General features: G+C 36.6%; 3 protein-coding genes across 7 annotated transcripts in view; 2 read left to right on the top strand and 1 right to left on the bottom strand.

The window, feature by feature from the left end:
• Positions 1-942: 942 nt before the first annotated feature.
• LOC136832637 (acid sphingomyelinase-like phosphodiesterase 3b) lies at positions 943-19,373 on the top strand. Of its 4 annotated transcripts, none has more exons than XM_067093903.1 (12): positions 943-1,014; positions 6,132-6,206; positions 6,476-6,560; positions 7,797-7,937; positions 8,316-8,466; positions 9,104-9,206; positions 9,621-9,796; positions 12,774-12,878; positions 13,744-13,811; positions 15,186-15,345; positions 16,096-16,242; positions 17,600-19,373. In XM_067093903.1, the coding sequence occupies exons 2-12, from the start codon at positions 6,149-6,151 to the stop codon at positions 17,816-17,818; spliced, it is 1,413 nt and encodes a 470-aa protein (XP_066950004.1). In that variant the 5' UTR covers positions 943-1,014; positions 6,132-6,148; the 3' UTR covers positions 17,819-19,373. The 4 variants fall into 4 exon arrangements, with proteins under 4 accessions (XP_066950004.1, XP_066950002.1, XP_066950005.1 ...); XM_067093901.1 differs by lacking the exon at positions 943-1,014 and adding an exon at positions 1,177-1,269; XM_067093902.1 differs by lacking the exon at positions 943-1,014 and adding an exon at positions 1,950-2,088.
• Positions 18,475-23,551, bottom strand: part of LOC136832635 (peroxidase-like) — a 38,995-nt gene continuing 33,918 nt past the window's right edge. The window contains exon 15 of the mRNA XM_067093895.1: positions 18,475-19,823. Coding sequence (XP_066949996.1) covers positions 19,736-19,823 — 88 coding nt within the window. The 3' untranslated portion in view covers positions 18,475-19,735. The remainder of the gene's footprint in view (positions 19,824-23,551) is intronic.
• The window catches only part of LOC136832636 (DNA-(apurinic or apyrimidinic site) endonuclease 2-like), an 87,202-nt gene continuing 85,207 nt past the window's right edge, over positions 21,557-23,551 (top strand). Inside the window, exon 1 of one of the 2 annotated variants that reach the window (XM_067093899.1) lies at positions 21,557-21,854. The gene's annotated coding sequence lies outside the window, so the exon portion shown is untranslated. The remainder of the gene's footprint in view (positions 21,855-23,551) is intronic. The other variant, XM_067093900.1, reaches the window with a different exon arrangement.

The following is a 23,551-nucleotide window of genomic DNA, read 5'->3' on the forward strand; positions in this document are numbered from 1 at the left end:
CGGGCACACAAAACTACTAGAGTAAGATGCAGAACTTTATATTTATATATTAAAAAGACATTTATGGTTTTAATTTCTGTTTATCATTCATTCTCTTAACTGATTTTACTACTTTATTCAAGGTTCTTCGACATGGAATATTTATTTTTCCTCTTCTTTTTATAAATGAAGAGACCAAGGCAACGTAGCAGCAAAACAACTCTCAGTCCCGCAAAGGAAAGTTAGGATTAACTGACTCCTCTTCTGAAGTTGAAATTTTACTCCTAAAAGTGGCAGATAAACGATTAATAAATCCCAGAGGAAGCCACAAAGTTCCATATTCTGATAGTGAAGTGAGCTGTAAAAACCGATGAAGATAATTGATCACCAAACTCATGAATGCTAACTTGTTTTACACATTTGGCGTTCTTCTGTTATTGTTCCGCTGGAAATAGTTCCCCCATTTATCTGCCGTTCCTCGATGATCGCTCAACAAACAATGTTGCAGCCAAACTACACTTCTAAAGCTGCATGCAGAAGTTTGTAACTATTTTGTTTCATATCTTTTTTTCATAAGAGAATTTCTTCTTCTTGACTTCGTATAATAGTATAAACATGTTTGCTCGCTGTGTGTAAAATATAGCTTTGCTCACTTACTTTATCTTCAGTTTGGTCAGTTATTATTTTAATATTTTCGAATTTTATTTGCAATCTTATTCCAGAGGAAATGATTCAAGTTTCCTATTTTAACATCCTTTACAGCGATGCGCATGGCGCTCATTTTCTGTTTGTTTATGTTTTCGATCTACTCTGGAAGCGTATTTTACTGAATAAATTCTCTTGTTTTTAATTTATTTGAGGAATTTTCTCTATTAACGCTTGAGTCTTCAAATAATAATTTTTACCTGTATTATACTTATAATTATACCGGGTGAGATACTTATTTTCCCGTTGTCTCTTTCATGGTGCAAAGGCAAGGTGAATGAGAAACCCACTTTTATTTGCTGTACAACGTACCCAGTTGCCTATATAGGGGTAAGTTTGTTTGTTATAGCTTTACTCTATTTGTTTGCTTGGTTTTCGGATAAGCTTTGCGATATTGTCCTCATAGTGATCTTGGGTTTCGCTTAGGCTGAAAGATCCTTTGGCAATTATGATGCAACTGGCAGCATCCGGTCTGAAAGGGATTATTACCTTAGCCTCCACAGGTGTTAGTGTTAGCAAGTAAAGCAGTAACACCGTGCAGGATTAGCAGTGAGCCGCACGTATGAACCCATCCAGGTTTCGCAGGTATGGAAGTTTTTTTTTTTTTTTTTTTTTACCGTAGTCCGTTGTTACTGTGGCTAAAGGGACCTTGCGCACTGTGTTGATAACTGTGACAGCAAACAATGTCAGGGTTATTGCGACATCATCTTAAGTAATGCTTGTTCATAATCGTTACTTTAATAATACTGGATAAATGGAAACAACTTAGAAATATATATATATATATATATATATATATATATATATATATATATATATATATATATATATATATATATATATATATATATATATAAATGATAAAATGGAAATAATAACTTAGAAATAAGTATATATATATATATATATATATATATATATATATATATATATATATATATATATATATATATATACACTGGTATGTAGGTATGTGTGATTTCGTTCATATAGAGTGATAGTGAAGGTTGATTCTCTAACCATACCCCCAACTGTCCTACATTCTTAAAAAAACAGAACTGACGATTACATCACCCACCGTTCGATAACAAATACTCAAGTACGATAATTAACTTCAACGTACGACAACATCGCTCTGGATATGATAACATAACTCAACGTACGATGTGTGAAAGCCTGTGATTATGGTTAATTTCGTCATATCCATGACTTTTAAATCTGCCGAGGACGAAAGATTGATTTGAGATGTCATTTCGATAATGAGGACCGATAAGAGCGCAACTTGAAGTATTGACACTTAAGTATCATCGCCCGTAAAAACTGCACATTAAATCTGTGCTCTGCCGCGTCAAGGGTTCGTTCTGTGTATCCAAAGACAGCTGAAAGAAATTAAAAAAAAAGAAGGTTAGCTTTCCAACAATCATTTGTTAATATTAGAATATAAATTACAACAGTGGTGTCCATTATAACAATTTGTTTTCAGGTCACCTTATTCCATAGTTATTCAGTGTTACTCACCTGGAGACTGCTCATGCAATTGCCGTGAGGCCATGATTTCAAAGTCTATCGAGTTATATATTTATATACTATATATATATATATATATATATATATATATATATATATATATATATATATATATATATATATAGTGCGTGTATATTTGCTTTCCACCGTGGGCAAAACATGCATGTAATGCATGTGCATTTGTGTATGCATAGTTTCATAAGAGAGAGCCTGTACTGCTTATAAAACTGAGTCTTAAGGTCATGCACAGAAATCATAGTTTAAAAGTAAGCGACATTTTTGCATCTTACGATGGGTAAAATGGCTATGTCTAGGCTCCCCCTTTTCCAGTCAAGTCGTCCTCTCTTCCAGTCAAGTCGTTCGAACAAATCTAATACCCCTACATGACTTAGGAATGGAGTGGAATATAGAATTTAGGCCAAACACTGGTATCTATGAGGTCATTCAGCGCTGAAAGGAAATTGAGAGTGAGAGTAGAAGGGGGCCAAAGGGGCGCTGCAAAGAACTTTAAGTAATGCCTACAGTGCACTATGTGACGGCGCTACTCCCCTAAAGAATACATGACTTAAGTAAATATCTAATTAAGGCAGATACAATGTTGTTCGGTTGGAAAAAAAATTAAAAGATCTGTTTAATCACAACCTGATAAGATTGTGATCGTAGCTGCTGTAATCGGATTTCAGGGAAGGAAAGGACCATTATTTTTCTGTTTGTGTTTGTGGCTTATTGCTCATCCTATAAATGTCATTGTTATCAACGTCATCGACATCCGTATCTTCATCGCTGATACTTGTTGCTGATGTTTATTTTATTATTATTATTATTATTATTATTATTATTATTATTATTATTATTATTATTATTATATTTGTAGTTGTCGTAACGCTTGTACTATCAGTATCATCACCCTTCCTCTCTTGGTAATTCAAGATTGTATTTGAAACAAAACATTGTGTCAGTGAACGTTAGAGTTCAGGAATCGGCGATTAGAAAAAAAGTAAATTGAATTCTCATAGACAAATGATATTAATGAAAAGTAATGGACTCCTTGCTTTGAAACGGAATGTCAGTTAACGAAGCGCTTGTGTGTGTTTCCTTTAGGCCTAAAGCCTTACATTGTTGACTATTTACAGCGAAAGATTTTACATATTCCGAAATCTAACTTCGTCCGGAAATTAAGTTATCCAATTTCGCCAAACTATGGAAGACTTTCCACGTTTTCAGTTTATCTTTAGCTTCTTAGCATATTACTCTATGTTTTCCACTCCATGTTCTCGTTTATAGGTCACTGTGTTAAAATGCCCTTCCCATCGGCCACTGCGTTCTCAAACATTCTTTAGATTTCTAAACCCTGCCGTTCTGGGGAGATGTAAGTGAATATAATAGATTTCGGCAAATTTGGCAAATATATATATATATATATATATATATATATATATATATATATATATATATATATATATATATATATATATATATATATATATATATATATATATAGATGGTGGCTATTCGAACTATAGTAAAATATGATGCGATCAAAACTATTTCGTTTTTTGTCATAGTTCATGCAAGCAATGAACTTCCTGAAGTATTTACATGGCTGGTAAAATAACTGACCTGCATAGGAAAAAAAATCCCACTTGTAATACGTTTATCAGTTCCGTAGAAGGTGATTCGTTTCTCAGTTTCCCTTGACACAATATATCCCTCGGAAAACGCAGGACAAGAGCCCGTGCTGGCACAGGGCCGTCTAAATCCAACAACACCGGATGCTGTAATCAACGGTTTAGTCATTTATCAGTAACATTTCCACCCGATAAGTGTTATTCCGAAATCCGTTCTCGGATTATTTTGACTTTATTGTACTGCCGAGTGATGTTGCCGTTTTGTGTGTTTTTTTCTTTTTATAATTTTAAAAAGCGGATGTGGTCTGGAATTTTGCCTTTTTTTCCCTTACTCATTTACATATTGTAGTGTTCTTTCAGTATTCCAATCTTATATGATTTTGCAAAGCAGTATGACTGCCAAAGCAAATGATTGAAGGTTACTTCTTAATTATCACTTACAGAGTTTACAGTTTACAAAAGGAAAAGTTCGAATTAAACGTTGTTCACATTGCGTTAATGTTGGGTTTCATACAAGGCAATGTTTAGCCTTCACCTCTTGATATACTTTGAAACTGTAATTGTTCACCTTAATCCCAGGCTTCACATACATTAATCTACGAGGATTTTATATCGTAACAACTGCGTAGGTAGGGATCAGCCACGCCCTTGAATGGTACCCTTCGAGAAAGCTAAGATTTGGTTACTTTCACAGTCACACAATGTAGTACAATAAAGTACTAATGAGTTGCAATGAAAAAAAAAAAATTGTTATTTCTGATCAGGAATAGCAGCGAAGTTCAAAACATTGCCTTTTGAATTCCAAGTTAAATGAGGAAAGAGCAGTGGTAAGTCCAGACAGCCTAAGCCCAACTGTATGCACCTGGAATATCACCCTCAGCTTCTCAGACCATGAGCATGAGCCTGCTGCTGCCTGTGGCTGCTGAACTGCTGCCTGTGTGAATGCAGCCTTATGCTGAGGAGGATGAGAGCCACATCTCATTCTGGATGCAAAAGTTCCCGAGGTATAGAAAACTGTTCGAAGGCTCGCAGCTCCTTATGAGCAAAGTTAATTCTGCCAGGGAAAAGACATCCATGCCCCTCCAGCTGGAAGACTGGCCGAAGGCAGAATGAAGGTATTTCACTGCCAGAACTAAGAGGAGAGTGTCGCGTCTAAGGTGGATGAGGAATTCTGTAATGTGCTGAAGAGTAGTTGTTGCCAGAGGAAGACCCAGTCTATGATACCAGTTGCAGAAGATGGCTTGCTTTTCCTTGTGCTTGGCAGCTGAGAACCTCCAGAGGTAGCCAAACATCTTCTGGCAAGTCCTGTGAGAAAAGCCCTTGTCTCACAGCAATTACTGGATAGCTTCCAAAGTAAGGACTGAAGGTCTGCACAGACTGGTGGTACCTCAGCGTGTGTGGCTGACAGAGAAAAGTAGACCGCGGGGGAATCTCTCTGGGCGCATCATGTAGCAGAGCTAGCAGAGTGTGATACTACTTGGCATAGGGCAAAGGAGCCACCAAAGTCATTCTGAGACTTGGAGTGGTCAACACTTGGTTATCCACTCGGCAAATCAGACTGAATGACAGGAAAGAATAAACACTCTGATTGTTTTCCATTCCATCCTAAGGCTTTGGATTAGAACAGAACACTGGGAGCTTCCTGTGTAGCCATTGCAAGTGTTGTCACAATCACAAGCTGCCATGACAGCCTGGAGTATCATAAAGAGGGGACCTAGCCTCCTCTTCACGATACATCCATCCACATGATCATGATCAGGAGAACAAGCACTTTGTGGACAAGAAGTTTAGCACCACTTCTCTCTACGTAATTCCAAAGGAGAGACTGGGCCAATACTTGAGTCAAAAGTATATATTTATGCATTCGTGAGTTGCTCTTTATTTATTTTTTTTTATTCTCATCTTACATTTTCACTCATGGCATTGTAGTCTGTGTAAGTTTCTTTCGCAAGTTGATTAATGGTTGCATATTTTTTTTGTACTGATGATACTAATAATCATTCTTTCTCATTCCAAGCAGTGTTATGTACCTGATAACAGTTCCGTGCCTTTAAATTAGAAATTCAAGTCTTTAACACCTTCACAATGAAAAATGAAAATTTGAGTGCCACGACTGAACATTACTGGTCATGGTGTCCACTCAGATCATGCTGTCAAATGCACTTCTCTTGATGCCTCTCCCACTTGTCTCCAGAGACCTCTGTCTGGGCACTTTCTTCCCATTCTTTCGTTTAGTATCCCAACATAGAACATTTGACTTCAGAGTAATGCTGACAAATGACTAATCCACAGGACTCATTTGAGGCATCATGAAAGCTGTACTGGCAGTTCTCACTGCGTTGATCTGCTCTAATGAAGCCCGTATTGGTAAGTCTGGCTTAGATATTCAAAAGTTATAGTTATGATTAAGTAAAAGCTGTGAACTGAGGAACTGCAGTGGTCTGGTCATCGTGAATAATCATTGGAATATTTCGAGACTCCTTAATATTTTTATAATCCAAAAACGTCTTGTGTGACTCTACTCTGTAGCATTTCTTTGACAAAGAATTCCTCTGGATAGCATGACAGTAGTCAGAAATAATAAAAATTTGTGAAATGAAGAGAGAGCTGTTATTAATGAAAATCCTTTTCACCAGGAACATTCTGGCACGTAACGGATTTCCACCTGGACGTCAATTACACGACAGAAGGAGACACGGCATCGATGTGCTGGAAGAACAAGTAAGTATTGTAATACTCATTTGTTGCTGCAAGTTTTGTAACTGCCATTTCCGAACTAATTACCCATTATAGTCCCAGTGCATCCCACTCCCCACAGTGGTCTCAGTGCAGCCCTATATTGCGTTATGAAAGATACATATCTAAGTTGGCCATGATCTGTTTTCATTACATTTAGTATATATGGTTTGTCATATCTAAGTGTTTATTATTTAGTACTCCGGAGTTTCTCATCACTGTATTATTTTCACTGCTTTTGTTTAAAACTTTCTTGTAAATGGTTTGGCTATTAATTTACATTGTGTTTTATCTCCGTTTAGTTTCAGTCTCTGACCATCCAGCTTTTCACATCCTTCAATGTGTTCTTTATTTTGGGCATGATATCTCTAGTAATATCTCTCGTTTAAAGAGCTGCATACCATTGCTAGAGTTTACAATTTTCTTCCATATTTTTGCAATTCATGATAGCTCGAAATTGTACTTCCGGACCAGATCCTCCAAGAACATTACCAAACAGGGCCTTTTAGTTTAGCAAAAGAAAACTAATGAGATGGCTTTGTCTGTCCGTCCGCACTTTTTCTGTCCGCCCTCAGATCTTGAAAACTACTGAGGCTAGAGGGCTGCAACTTGGTATGTTAATCATCCACTCTCCAGTCATCAAACATACCAAATTGCAGCCGTCTAGGCTCAGTAGATTTTATTTTATTGCACAAGGGTGTTGATCAGCAGAGAGACTGCAGGCGGAATATAGATGTCGCCTATGCTGCTATTATTATTTCTTTTTGGCTTGTCTGGAAAAAGCAGCAGGCAGAAACGGGCCCATTCACTCAGAAAGACGCGGTTTTTCATCAGTAGGCTACGTCTTTCACCTGTTTAGGCCTACTCATCATCTCAAAAGGGCACTTCCTCCAGTTACATTTTCGCGTCATCTCGGCAAAATTTTTCAGGTGTCTGTCTTGGGAAAATATTTCTTGGCTATCATTCTGCCATTTTCTGCTCTCAAAATCGTGGCACAACAAAAATGGAGGCGAGAGTTTTGTGTGCGCGAGAAAGCAACCTTAAACCAGAAAGAGGCCCGTTGACAACCAGAAACTAATCACCGCTCTGGAACCGCCCAGTCATTTTGCCGCTTTCACAATCGCTCTGAAAGTCATCCTCATATTCTCCTTTCATCTCTTTGATTAATTTAAAACAAATATGGAGAAATCGTAACGAACACCTTCACCAACTGCATTTCAGATCGCCAGCCAGGAATAATCGGAATGGGCGGCCAGGGGTTTACGGCGATTATCTCTGTGACGCGCCAATTCAGCTGGTTCGGTCGGCCGTGGATGCTATGCGCAAGATACACTCGAATCCGGATTTCATTATGTGGACTGGGTAAGGTAGCTCATGCGGTTGCTCTTTATGCAAACTTATAGTTACCTTGATCAAAGATTCATTTTAAACTTCAGCGAGAGAGAGAGTTTATTTTATATTATTAATTTTTAAAATTTGTGATGAATACTACATAGTAGAGTGTTAAAAAAACATTTGTCTGAAAATATGAAAGCAAAAAATGATTACAATTTTATTTTATTTCATTATGTGGACTGGGTAAGGTAGTTCACGTATTGTTCATTATACAACTTACAGTTACCTTGATCAAAATTTAATCTTAAACTTCAGAGAGAGAGAGAGAGAGAGAGAGAGAGAGAGAGAGAGACTTTAGAGAGAGAAAGCTCACAGTTCTAACTGAATATTATCTTGCCCCGGCAGGGACGATACAGCGCATGTGGAGGACAAATATTTCTCAACTGCTACCGTAGTGGAAATCGTTAAAACACTGACAGATACTCTTAATGGTACTTTTCCTAACGTTCCTTTTCTACCAGTGCTTGGCAACCACGATTATTATCCAAAAAACCAGGTATGAGACGCATACACGTATATTTATACACATCTGTATATGCACATATATATATATGTATATATATTTATATATATAAATGTATATATATATGTATATATATATATATATATATATATATATATATATATATATATATATAGAGAGAGAGAGAGAGAGAGAGAGAGAGAGAGAGAGAGAGAGAGAAACAGTGCTGAGGCCTTTCGACTGTCGTCCTTTACTTAGCAGACTGAAGAAATACACACACACACAGTCGAAAGGCCTCGCAGCACTCCAGTGTTTCTCTTTCCTTCGTGGATTTTGTCTTTAATTATGTATTCATCACGTTCCATGTTTTCGTGATTCAGTTATGTATACATATGTATATATATCTGTATATATATATATATATACAGTTTAAGTATATGATTATCACTCTTTTAATTACACTGATAAGAAGACTACAATCATCAACGCACTCTGACAAGTTGACACAACAGGAGCTTTGTCAGTCAGATAAGATAAAGGCTGAGTTCCTGCTAACTAACATGACCGAATAAAAGACTAGGTGTGAAATATGAAGCTTCAATTGTTTCTGTATTTCTCTCTCATTTCTTGACACCATGAGATCTCTTTTTTTTTTTTTTTTTTTCGTCAGCTGCCGCCAGGGAAGAGCTCGCTCCAGGGCCAAGTGGCCGAGTTGTGGAAAGGATGGCTAGACCGTTTGGATGCTGACAAGGCCTTTAAGTCTTTTAACTCGAGTAAGTTTGTGTGAGGTTGAGTTTGTTTATTTCATAGTGCTTCGAAGGCACGCGCCTACATACACACATTATACTGTGTATATATATATATATATATATATATATATATATATAAATATATATATATATATATACATATATATATATATATATATATAAAGTATATATATATGTACACATACATATACATATGTGTATATATATATAAGTATATATATATATATATATATATATATATATATATATATATATATATATATATATATATATATATATATATATATATATATGAAACGAACACTTCAAATCACACGCAGCAAATATTATGGTGTAGATACATTTCATACAGAAACAACAAGAACGCAAAACCTTTCTATTTTTTTTTTTTTTTAACTTTACGGTATGTCATTCCAGGTGGTCGCTATGTAGCGGACATAAAAGGTACCAAAGTATCGGTCATGGCCCTAAATACCTTAATTTGGTACAAAAGTAATAATTCCACGGCTCTCAACAAGACGTCTGACGACCCCGATCACCAGTTTGCGTGGGCAGACGAACAGCTGACGGCTCTAGCTAAGAATGGCAGAAAGGTCAGTACTGATTCTCTTTTGACTTGTTCATGTTGAGTGGTCAGTTACTTAAGAGGTGTCCAGTATAGTAGATTTTATGAATTTTGGAAAGGACAGAAGTGTCCAGTATAGTAGATTATATGAATTTTGGAAAGGACAGAAGTGTCCAGTATAGTAGATTATATGAATTTTGGAAAGGACAGTGTCCTGTATAGTAAACTGACTGAATTTTGGAAAGGACAGAAGTGGCCAGTATGGTAAATTGACTGAATTTTGGAAAGGTCGAAGTGTCCAGTACAGTAAATTGACTGAATTTTGGAAAGGACAGAAGTGTCCAGTATAGTAGATTATATGAATTTTGGAAAGGACAGAAGTGTCTAGTATAGTAGATTATATGAATTTTGGAAAGGACAGTGTCCAGTATAGTAAATTGACTGAATTTTGGAAAGGACAGAAGTGTCCGGTATAGCAGATTATATGAATTTTGGAAAGGACAGAAGTGTCCAGTATAGTAAATTGACTGAATTTTGGAAAGGACAGAAGTGTCCAGTATAGTAAATTGACTGAATTTTGGAAAGGACAGAAGTGTCCAGTATAATAAATTAACTGAATTTTGGAAAGGACTGAAGTGTCTTTCACAACGTCTATCAAATGGTTTCTAGGTCTTCTTCCCCTCCTCCATCTTAATATATCTATATTATGCACTCTTTTCACCTCCCAATCGTCCCTTAAGTCTCTCCACATGACCATGCCATCACAAAACACTCTGGTCCGTCATTTCGCCCACAACCTTTTTTACCACATGTATATATCTCCATATTTCTCACGCTCTCAATTCATCTTATGCCATATATACTATATAAATAACTCATCTTATTAGCATCAACAATTTTCTGTCATATACTTCCATAAAGTAGAGTTGGTTCAACAATCCTCTCACATTCGCATCTTGGCTTCCTTAGACATTCTCAGTATCTTTCTTATCTTTGGCACACACCCTGCTACTCTGTGATGGACTTCTTTTCTTACCTTAGACATCTTTCATTATATTTACTCTTATAAACCCTTACGAATAAGTCGTTTTCATTTTTCAAATATCCAGATTAACATTCATTGCTGTTTATCTTCTTGGTTGTCATTTACTCCTCATAGCCTTATCCTTGCTCGTCCAAACACTTTCAAACCCTTTCACTAGTTTTGGCAGTTTCTCTTGAAACCCAATCAGTGCTGCATGGTCTGCAGCCACCAGCCATTCAGCGTTAATTTATTACTCATTGCATTATCCTACAACTATGCACCTACATCTACTTCCCTTTCTCTAATTTCTTCCAGCACTCCATCCATGGAGATATTACACAGCCTTGTGGACAAAATATACCCTTCTTTAAGGCTATTTTTTTCTACACCAAATCAATTACTCTCTTGTTATTTCTATCATAAACATGCTCTTGATTCTTTCATTCTTCGTACAACTTTTTACTTTCTCGATTACGATGACTTAAGGAACTCATGGGCAGTAGTGGCTGGCTTTGAACTTAGATTGAACATGACAGCTGGTGCAGAATAATATGAAACTAGTAAAAAATATGCCAAAGTTTCTTCGGCGCAATCGAGCTTTCTGTACAGCATATATTGCTGTAGAAAGTCTCAGCTACTACCGGGCAGGGCTCAGTTGCTCCCCAGATGCTGTCAAGTGAGGGTGAGTCGGCGACGCCTCCGGAAAGCGCTGCCAGATGCACGATCATGGCTAACCTTAATAACCTTAAATTAAATAAAAACTACTGAGGCTAGAGGGCTGCAATTTGATATGTTTGATGTCTAGAGAGTGGATGATCAACTTACCAATTTACAGCCCTCTAGCCTCAGTAGTTTTTAAGATCTGAGGGCGGACAGGAAAAACTGCGGACGGACATACAAATAGCCATCTCAATAGTTTTCTTTTGCAGAGAACTAAAAAGTAATTAGAGAATATTATATAAAAGATGCAAGAGAAGTAGATACAATATTAGGTCGCCTTTTATTCTATAAAAAGACTTCTCGTATTTAATATATAAAAATATGCGAATAAGTGATTGCAAAAATCTCAGCGAGAGCTTTCCGGTAACAGACGTGTCTCTAATCTCCGTCGCGAATTTGCATCACTAATTCGGACACTTTTATACATTAATATTCATATTCTTTTATAGAACAAAAGGTGATCTTATAATGCATCTATTTCTTATGCACCTTTTCTATACTATTCTCATACTTTTTTCATATTATTCAGCGCCAGCTGTCATATTCGATCTAAATTCAGAGCCAGCCAGGCAGCCACAGCTGCACTTGCGTTCCTCGAGTCACCGTAGTTGAGAAGTTGGAAAGTAAGTTTTGTGAAGAATGTATGAATCCCGAGAAAGTTGATGACAGAAACAACGAAAGAAAGGGCGATTTGGTGTAATAAAAAAAAGTCTTAGACAAGGAAATCCAGAAGCGATAGATTTGTCCCATAGTCACCTTTGTGCTCTTACGGAATAATCGCTTCGAATTTAAGTTAGATGAACTAGATCAGTGGTTCTCAAACAGGGGGAATTCTTCCCTAGGGGGGAACTTCAGAGCCCCATCTACCCCCCCCCCTGAAAAAGTAAACTAGGGTATACTTTTTCGAGGGGGGGAGGAGTGGGAATTGTAACCACAGATGGCAAACTCAAACTGGCTGTATGATACTATGACCACACTAAACGCACTAACGCAGTGTGCATCGGTCCATACTATTGAGAGGTTGTCCCGTGGGTTCTCTCCGATAGCTTGTATGTTTGTGTTAGTATTTTGTGGCATATTGTTTGGAGTACACCTTTTGAGGACGACAATTTTGGAAAGGGGGTTGGGGGTGGGTGGGGAATGACATTCTGACATATGGTGAAAGGGTTCATGGGCCAACAAAGGTTGAGAACCACTGGACTAGGTCTAGATGGACATATCTCTGTCAGGTGTTATTCGAAGCCTTTCATGTTCCTGACAGGTGTACCTCATGGGCCACATCCCCCCTGGCAACTTCGAGCGTTACCAGCAGAAGACGGAAGGGTTCCATTGGTACCAGGAGAGGTATAACCAGCGATTTATTAAGGTTGGTTCAAAACTCATTTGAATGTCACGCCTCTAGGATTAGTATTATTTAATGTTATAGCCATGTATTCTCATATGTGCATATATATATGCATGCTTAGCAAAGATTATGCCTCTCAGGCTCATAATATTAGTCAAGTAAGATGTCTGAAAAACTCCATAAAAATAAATGGGTAGTCGTTTCAAGATTAAAGTTTCCCTTAAAAAAAAATATTTATAACACCTGGGTATGTTCCATTCTTTGCCCCTCTCAAAGTCCCAGCCTTTTTGCTCTCGGCAGCTGGCTTTGTTTTATCGCAATTCGGTAACAAACTGAGCTATGGCGTATGAATACAGCGACTTACAAAAGTGCACATTCAGTTAAAACTTGGATAGATGAAGGCTAACTCGGTATGTATCCACCTACGCGTCACCTCTGAGGTACTAGTACTAAGCATGGAGGAAGCTCAATGGGATGCCGTGTTTAGTTAGAGCCCCAATGAACTTCCACCATGCTTAGTAATAGCACCTTGGAGGTGACTCTTAGGCAGTATGTATCCACCTACGCGTCACCTCCGAGGTGCTAGCACTAAACATGGAGGAAGCTCAATGGAACGCCATGTTTAATACTAGCCCCAGTGAGCTTCCGCCATGCTTAATACTAACACCTTGGAGGTGATGCGTAGGCGGTATGTATCCACCTACACGTCACCTCCGAGGTGCTAGTACTAAACATGGAGGAAGCTAAATGGAACGCCATGTTTAATACTAGCCCCAATGAGCTTCCGCCATGCTTAGTACTAGCACCTAGAAGGTGACACGTAGGTGGATACATACCTGATTAATACCAGGTAACCAGTCAACAAAAAGCTTATATTTTTTTTCAGTTAATACAAGATCACTACGAGGTAATCGAGGCTCAGTTTTTCGCCCACCACCACACCGATTCTTTCAGGTAATCCGTCTTGATTGTTTGCATTAAGTTCATGCAGTGGCTTCAAAGAGCTTTGAGTGTGTGTTTCCAAATATGTAATTAAATGTAGCTGGAAAGAAAGAAATAAGAAATATTGCAATTACTGAATACAGTCTATAAAAGTGAAACTTGCAAAGTGATTAAAATACGTCAGGTAACTCATGATTCCCTGGCAACCTGGGCTGAGGACAAGATAGTGGGCGAAAGCTATTTTAAGATGCTCCAACCTTCCCCTCTGCTTATATTTACTACGCAGTATCTTAATTCCTTTTTAAAATTAGAAAGAACAAGTAAAAAATGCGTCGAGGTTTCTCCGGCGCAATCGAGTTTTCTGTACATCGTATAATGCTGTATGAGCCACGGCCCACGAAACTTTCAGCCACGGCTCGGTGGTGGCCTGTCATATAGCGTTGCCAGGCACACGATCATGGCTAACTATAACCTTAAACCTTAAATAAAATAAAAATTACTGACGCTAGAGAGCTGCAATTTGGTATGTTTGATGATTGGAGGGTGGATGATCAACATACCAATTTGCAGCCCTCGAGCCTTAGTAGTTTTTAAGATCTGAGGGTCGACAGAAAAAGTGTAGACTGACAGACGAAGAAATCTCAATAGTTTTCTGTCACAGAAAACTAAAAATCAGGGATAGTGATGAACTCTGATTACTGGAAGAAGGAGAGGCATGTTAATATTTGCAATTCTTGATTCTTATGTCACTTTGCATTACTAAATGTGGGTATTGGTTACACAACCAGACCGTAGTGAAATGAATATATATAGAAATAATATGATAATTCAAGTTAATAAATAATTAAGAACTATACTAAATTTTCATCATACTTTATATATGTACAGAGTTGTCCCACTACATAGAATAGAACCTCCAGGTAACAGAAAATACCCATCATCATCAAGTAATTATATATTATACATATATATATATATATATATATATATATATATATATATATATATATATATATATATATATGTGTGTGTGTGTGTGTGTGTGTGTGTAATATTTATGTGCATATGTAGGAGTATCTGATTCTTGGCGTCACATCTGTGCGCACATCCGTATGTTTAAGGGTATTTTATAAAATTTATATTATATCACCATTCCTCACCCTTAAAATTCATCATTGAAATACTGATTAAAACTTGAAGGCTTCAAGATATTAAACATATGACTATGGTTTGACTTCATATTCAGTACAGTGGTCAAGATGAAGGCAGACTTCTAAGAAGATTTTGTCTGACAACCGTGATGCCACTTTATCCCTCGATAACCCTTCCTCCTCCTTCTTCTCCCCTCTCAAAGAAGGGAATAAGATAAACTGAAATCTCCGGCAGGTTGTTCTTCAAGGACGACAGGAGAGATGGCAAGGCGCAGGCGATCAGTTACCAGCTGCTGGCACCTGGCGTGACACCCTGGAAGTCAACTCTCTCTGAAGAGACGGGTGCCAACAATCCTGGCATAAGGCTGGTCTCCTATGATACCGAAACTGGAAAGGTTGGCTAATAATCTGTGTCTCCTTTCTCTGTCTCTCACTGTCTTTTGTATCTAGAGGGATAAAGTTTGGGAATAATTTTATTTCTGGGGTTGGGAGAGAGTATTCTGTCATTTTCAGTCATTTTGGTGCTGCTTGTCTCTTTAAGAACGGTTTGATGGGTTTGAATGTTCTATAACGAAGCTTTAAAAGTGATTTGAACTTTAGGGAACGTCCAGTCTAAAATTCTGAGCATAAACGTTTAATTTCTCTTCAGTCACAATCTAGTTGAGTTTCTGTCTATAAATTTGATCTGTGGTGTGATTGGTAGCTTGCTCTTCTGACAAATGGGCCCAGGTTACATTTATGACTTGGGACAAGCTTATGGGCACCTTTAATTAAAAACCAATCGTGCCTCTGTTGCCCTCAGCAGTAAATTACGTACCTGGTAGCATTTTCCCGAGATGTAACCGAGTGCGAGGACCTTTCCCTGAAAAAAGCGGGACGCCATATCTTAAAAACTAACCATGGAATTTTCTTGAAAACAATCTCATTATGTCTCCCATACCCAAATTATCTCCAGTAGATAGTAACCTAACCTAACTTAACCTAACCTAACCTAGGGGCATGGCAAAAAAAAAAAAAAAAAAAAAAGGGGCTGGTGCAATACTAGCATACAGTACATCTCAGGAATCTGCTACCGGGCAGTCAGCCAGGTATAGAGTGCCCAATCTGACTTCAAAAGGATTACCATTCTCCTGCCTTGCTTTCAGCTTACCGAAGTAACGACCTATTACTTGGACCTCCGAGACGCCAACGAGAACGAACCAGAGTGGAAATTTGAGTATAACTTCACGACCTATTATGGCCTGAAGAATATCTCTGCCTTGTCGCTCTTTGACCTCAACAACAGGATGACGGTGGGTACATGAAACTTACTCTGAATTGAAATCCCTTTACTAATCTTAGATCTGTATTTTTTTTATTTGATTGGAATCTCTGGTCTTATACTCAAATTTTACCAATATTGAACTCCGTTTGACAGTTATGGGTACCTGAATCCATTGATCCAGATAATAATAATAATAATAATAATAATAATAATAATAATAATAATAATAATAATAATAATAATAATAATAAATTTTGTAAAAAAAAATTCCGCATACAAACAAGAATTTATTTCACACTGACTAGTAATTGTACTTTATGAAGAATGTGCTAGTTTTCAATCATTCATTTTTCTTTTTTATTTATTGAATCATTCTTCTTTCTTTATTCACCCTCTCGCTTTTCTTTATTCTTTACTCAGTCACTCATTTTTCAATTATTCAGTCACTTATTTTTACATTCTTTATGTGATAACTAATTTTTCTGTCTGTTTACTCGTTATTCAACCGATTCATTCCTTGTTCAATCACTCATTCTTCTGCTTTTTTTAGTCTTTAATCAGTAACTCATTTTTCTGTTTGGTTATTCTTTGTTCAGTCACCCATTTGTTTTTTTATATTCTTTGTTCAGTCACCCATTTGTCTTTTTTTATATTCTTTGTTCAGTCACCCATTTGTCTTTTTTCATATTCTTTGTTCAGTTACTCATTTGTCTTTTATTTTATATTCTTTGTTGGCAATCATTTGTCTTTTTTATATTCTTTGTTCAGTCACCCATTTGTCTTTTTTTATATTCTGTGTTCCGTCACTCATTTGTCTTTTTTTATATTCTTTGTTCCGTCACTCGTTTGTCTTTTATATTCTTTGTTCCGTCACTCATTTGTCTTTTATATTCTTTGTTCAGTTACTCATATGTCTTTTTTATATTCTTTGTTCCGTTGCCCATTTGTCTTTTTTTTTTTTACATTCTTTGGTCCGTCACTCATTTATCTTTTTATTCTTTATTCAGTCATCGATTTGTCTTTTTTTTATATTCTTCGTTCCGTAACTCATTTGTCTTTTTTTTTTTTAATTCTTTATTTAGTCATCCATTTTTCTTTTTTATATTCATGTTCCGTCACTCATTTGTCTTTTTTTTTATATCCTTTGTTCAGTCGCTCATTTGTCTTTTTTTATATTCTTTGTTCCGTCACCCATTTGTCTTTTACATTCTTTGGTCCGCCACACATTTGTCTTTTTTTACATTCTTTATTCAGTCATCGATTTGCCTTTTTTTCATATTCTTCGTTCCGTCACTCATTTGTCTTTTTTTTATATTTTTGTTCAGTCACTCACTTGTCTTTTTTTTATATTCTGTATTCAATCACTTTTTTAAAATTTTGAACAGAACGACCGCAAGCTGTTCGATCGGTACTACGTGGCCAACACAGTGAAGTACGAGGATGCTTCAGCATGTACCCCCAGTTGCCAAAAACTGCACAGGTGCTCTATCGCAGAAGTAGACTACACGAGGTTCCGCGCCTGCAATGCCACTTCTAAACTCGTCCCTTGGTCTCTGTTCCTCTTTTTGATTGTAGGCTCTCAGTGCCTTCGGTCGCTGCTTTAGTCATTAAGCCCTAAAGAATTTGAAATTTCGCTTTCAGTGGCTACTGACAGAATCCGTTTATAGTCCTTGGTGTAAGGTTTCATCCAGTAGGCCTTGTGTATTTAACCGAGATGTTGATTATATTGCCACACAATAAATTTTCAGTGGCTTACGTACTTGTGAAACGGAATTTTGCAGCAGACAACTGTTATAATTGTCTACAACAAACATTGAGACTTTTTTCGAATTCATTGGAAAGTCTGGTTATAATATATGCTAGAGAAAGTGTGCTTTAATTGTCAGTCATGAATGCGCATTTTACTAAATTCCTATGTACAGTAGAATATGTGCGTGAACTGGGTAACTTACGGTGAATAAAATGGTGTACAGAAGGGCTGTCATACTGTAAGAATGTTCCCTATAGCACCGGAGTCAGTCAAAGAATATCTGATCGTTACCAAAAAAAAAAAAAAAAAAGTATAACGGATGCTAAAATTTTCCAGCTATATTCTTGAAACCAAACTGAAATCAAAGGAATTTTCCTTCGTGTTTGTCAGGTTCCAATAACCCTTCCATTTAAAGTATTTATTTCTAGTTTCAGTTACTATGAATTTAGTCGCGACCAAAAACAATGTCAATCTCTCGGGTAGGCCCAATAAAGGGTAATGAAACAAGGCTTCGTTTTGTCATCATTCTGTTCAAGGTAAAATCTCTTACTAGCAATATGAAAATCTAAAAAACTATGATTACTTTGTTAGTTAATCAAAGATTTTCATATCTGACTGGGGACAAATCTAAAAAATAAACATGTTCTCAGGGAAGACAAAAATTATCATTGGAGATGTAATTAAACAAATGAATTACTCATAGATAGATTAATTCTGTTGGTATAGTGTCTCTTGTTTTCTTGTGTATAAGCAAATATAACATATGTGTATTGGATGTACATATATAAAGCAGAAACGTATGTAGGCTTTGTATATACGAATATACTAGCGCAGTGGTTCTCAACCAGGGGGGAATTATCTCCTAGGGGAATTTCAGTTTCATGGGGGTGATTGTGGCCACAGATTGGCAGGCTCAAACTGGCTCTAGGACCACACAAAATGCAGTGCGCAACGGTCCGCACTACTGAGAGGTCACTCTGGGCTTTCTCTCCGCTAGTTTTAGTGTTTGTGTTAGTATTTTGTTGCATATTATTTGGAATGTACCTTTTGAGGCAGACAGTTTTGGTGAAAGGTTGCATGGGCCAAAAAAAAAAAGGTTGAGAACCACTGTTGTAACTAGCAAAGCTTTGGACATGGAAAGTGCATTATGCAACGGACATAATATTAGCCATAATTTTACATAAAAATAAAAATACGGGACGACTTTTAATACATAAAAACAGGTGACCAGCCAGACCTACGAAGATACAGAGCCAGGGAAACATTGGATTACTCAGGAAAGTCAAGTGAAGGACGAGTTTTAAATTTCTGAAGGGTTAAAATGCAAGAAGTTTCTGCTAGAGATCACTGTGGCTGTACACCTCTATAATGTATTATATTGTTGAAATTTACCGACTCTGCATAAAATCTACGCATGTTTCAAGAATGTTTTTCCCTAGAATATTTTCCAGAACACAACCACTCACAGGAAGTGTTCTACAGAAATGAAAAATTGTCGACTGCTTTGGCTAAAACGATTACAGTATGCATAACCATATTAGTGGCTTCTAAAGTGACAAACTAAGATTGTCCAAGTACTCATCAGCAACGGCTATTTAAAAAAAAAAAAAGTTTTTCAGGTATTTAGGTAAAAACAAAGACACAGGTTGGTTAATCCTTCAAAAACTGTTTTGAATCATTCATTCCTGACGTATTTGTATCATCTGAGAGTAACTTTGTACTTGCAATTCTTCCACCATGATAGTCATTTGTTTCCTGGAGCAGTGAGGCCTTACAGAAACACTCCCGTCGTGTTGCACTTCGGAATAGTTGGTCTCACTTCGCTGCTCCATTGCTCCAGAAGCCTCAAGTAGGGAGATCTGGAAAGTCAGATTAGAAATATAAATACTGACGAATGCCTGGTAGCTCAACATTAATAAGAAACGCTATTTACTTTGTTGCTTTTGTGATATGCTGTATCTAAGGAAAAGAAATAAGAGTGTATCAAATATGAAATCTTGTATTGGTGAGAGTACTCCTGGTTCTTTATTTGATAATGAAATTTTGTTTACATTTTAATAGCTTTTAATTGTCATTAGAATTAGATGAATAAAAGTTCATTCTTTTCTGAATTATATATTAGGGTTGACATCAAGCCAAAAATAACAATGCAAACATTTCTACAGTATCTATTCTCAGAAACAGATAGTACCATTCAGCAGCGGCACTACATGATGAAAGTGCGCTTCAGTATTGTCATTGCAACTTAAGTCTTATTTAAGAACTTTTTAAGTCCAAAAACAGTAATATACATTTTGTTTGTCAAGATAACAATCAGAAGTAATGAAGGTGGCTGTAAGAATCTTAGTACTTACAAAAGAAGGATTCTGAAGACCAGAGAGTTCCACAGTAATTTCTGAGATAAAGGAAAATGCTAAAATTTATCCTTGAAATAGTCATGTGACCTCGAAAAACAGGCCAAGGTGAAGACAAGGCACCTACTACTAAGTTTCATCAAAATCTCGGATACTTATATGTCATACTCTAAGCTGGTCAGTGACCCTGAAAAAAAGGTCAAGGTCTTGAGTACCAAAAGCAATACGCGCAGCAAGTTGTGACAAATTCTGAAGAGAAAAGACCTTTATCGTAGTCTCTGAAATCTAAAGCGAAATAAATTGCTAAAATTCTGGCTTGACGTGGGATATTGAAATTAATCCCGAGTAATTAGAAAATGTAATCATCAACCTGCAAAGTGGCTAACAACCAAGTTTAATTAATCCGGAGAAAAATGAAGCGTTGAATTCTAAACTGATCTCTGAACTTGTTACATTTCGAGAGTAGAGGTATCTTTAAAAAAAATTACTAGAGTAATGTATTACCTTGGAAAAGAGACCGAGAGAAAAATATCTGGGGGAAATATTATCATCAAGTCCCGAGGGGCTCGCCTATTAAGCTTCATTAAAATCAAAGAAAAAAAATGAGCGGTCTGATAATAATAACTTTCGACAGATGACCTCTGGTGATTTCTGGTTACTTGTGAGAAGGGCAATCCTAGGAGCTTCAAGGATATAATTGGTACTAAGTGAATATTCAGTCTATTGACAAGAAACCTTATTTTCTCATTCTTTTAGGTTATCTAAAATCCACGATCATTTTACCGTTGAAAATGAGATATTTCAGTACATAAGTATGATTATATAAACTTTACAGTAAGAAACACAATTTGGTAACTGCAAAAACCGCAAGGAACATCATAATGTTAACCTATTAAGATTTTTGACTGATTATTTGCATGGTTGGTTTAGAATTTTATATTACACAGGCCTAGTGGTGGCGTGGGCTTCGGTGGTCTTGGACATAGCATCCATGGCGAGAGTCATTGTTTTTGCTCTCCTGGATCAAAGCGTCGATTGGTCTTGGGGTTCTGTTACTGATTTGTCAAATAGAGTTCTAAGGTTACTGTTTGCAACATAAATAGAAAACAAAATGTACGAAGCATCTGAGCATGTCCTTATATTTTATTTATAATATGTTAAATAAATGCTATAAGAAACTAGTGCACAAATATTTTTATCTTAAATCGATATTAAGTTCAAAACTCAGTGTTTCAAATGTTACGGTCCGAACTGTTGGGTGACAAGGTTCAAGCGGCAGATCAAGTTTCGAGTAGTCCAGGTGTGGTGCGGAATAATTCGGTGGTTAAGTTATTCCCTGCATTCGACCGTTGACAGTGAAAAGCTTGAAAATAAAAAAAAAAAGGTGTCGAAACTTTCCTGGTGCGTATATCAAGTCACCTACCATTGCAGAATCACAAAAACAGATTGGTATAGAGTAGTGCTTTGGAGGACACTGAGCCTCTTGTAAACAGTCGAAGTTTTACCGGGAACACAGAACTTAGGACGTCGCCTATGGTAAGTACACAGTTCCTTAGGTTTATGAAATTTCCATTTTTTATGAGTTGGTCATAAATACTATAATAAGATAACTTCAGTATTGCTTCCATAAAAAAACTAATCGCGGTGTTTGCAATTTGAAGCTTGGGTTAGGTCTAGGCAATTGCCGCTATTTAGGCCTACGATACCAACTTTTTGAATTTTGAATCGCCGTAACATATGTAGAGCAGATATTTTATAAAGTGGCATAATTTTTTTAGGGGATTTTACATTTCTGAGATAAATCATTTACAGAGCAACAAAAATTTCTTGCAAAACTGACGTCGTCCATGTTTGAAACCTCGACATCAGTATATAACCGATTCGTAATATCTCACGCTTCTCCGTTGTCAGGAAAATAAATGAACAAATCGGAGGTGTAATCAACCTTTGCTTTCAACAGTCAGTTTTAAGAACTGAATTGTTCTCAGTCATTTAACAGAAAAACGAATGAGAGTGTTTTCATAAAAGGTTCGTAAATAAGGTTATAGTCTACCCAGAACCCTCTTTTTTTGGGGAGGGGGAGATGTCCTGAGTAGACCATGGGTCCAGTATTGGGATAAGCATAGGCAGCACATACTCGGTTGAGCTGTATAATGAAAGATTGACGGTATAAATTGATGGAAAATACTTGAAATAATTTGTTTTCGAGATGGTGGATATTAAGTACAGTATTATTCTCATGAATGAACTAAATACTAGTTTATGTAACAAATGATTCGACCGAAGACTTGCTTGGACATGGTACATATTTTTACATACACACACACACACACACACATATGTGTATGTATGTGAGAATTCTCCCAGAGAACGGAAATGTTTTGGGGGCCACCATATGATGTCGTGCCTCCAATAATGGTACCAAACGTTGATCACACTTTTACCCGAGTCGAATAATTTCTTATGTAAACAGAGATCTTTCTTCGAGGGCAGTTTTATTTTGCGTCTAGTAAAAAAACACTAGTTATATATATATATGTATATATATATATATATATATATATATATATATATATATATATATATATATATATTTACATACATACATAATATATATATACTGTATATATATATATATATATATATATATATATATATATATATATATATATATATATATATACACACACACACGTTGAAACGTTATATATCAGTGGCAACAGCTAGATTTCCCTTCATAAGTTTAGAGCATGATAGTGTTAGTGAAATAGTCCTAGCCCTTTTCAGAACCTGAAAATGTGTAGGCATAGTAAGCCATTACTTTTTAATAATACACTTTAATACAAGGGCCAGTTAATAGTTTTCCTCTAAGTATAATTCAGGCTATATGCATTATTGTAAATTCGGCATTGTGGTCACCAGCGGTCATTTATTGTGGAATAAACTCCAGTATGTCAATAAAACAGCCGAAAAGTTAGCATGAGATGGAATCAGCAACCATGATTTCTGAGCGTTTGACAATTATTAAGAAAAACTGAAAAATTGAGGAAAAATGGTACAGTATTCCGCCTTTGTTCCAGTTGACGCGAACTTGAGTGGTCTCCCCGCTTATGTAGTAGCTCCGCGCAGCCGACGGCGCTATAACTTGACTTCTTCAGTTTTTTGGTTGCTAATTATGAATTTACCTTTCATTTTTGGCGCTCGAGCTTAATTAACCTGTAATTAACCCCTGA

Source organism: Macrobrachium rosenbergii, chromosome 50 (assembly GCF_040412425.1).
Source record: "Macrobrachium rosenbergii isolate ZJJX-2024 chromosome 50, ASM4041242v1, whole genome shotgun sequence".
Classification (NCBI taxonomy): Eukaryota; Metazoa; Arthropoda; class Malacostraca; order Decapoda; family Palaemonidae; genus Macrobrachium; species Macrobrachium rosenbergii.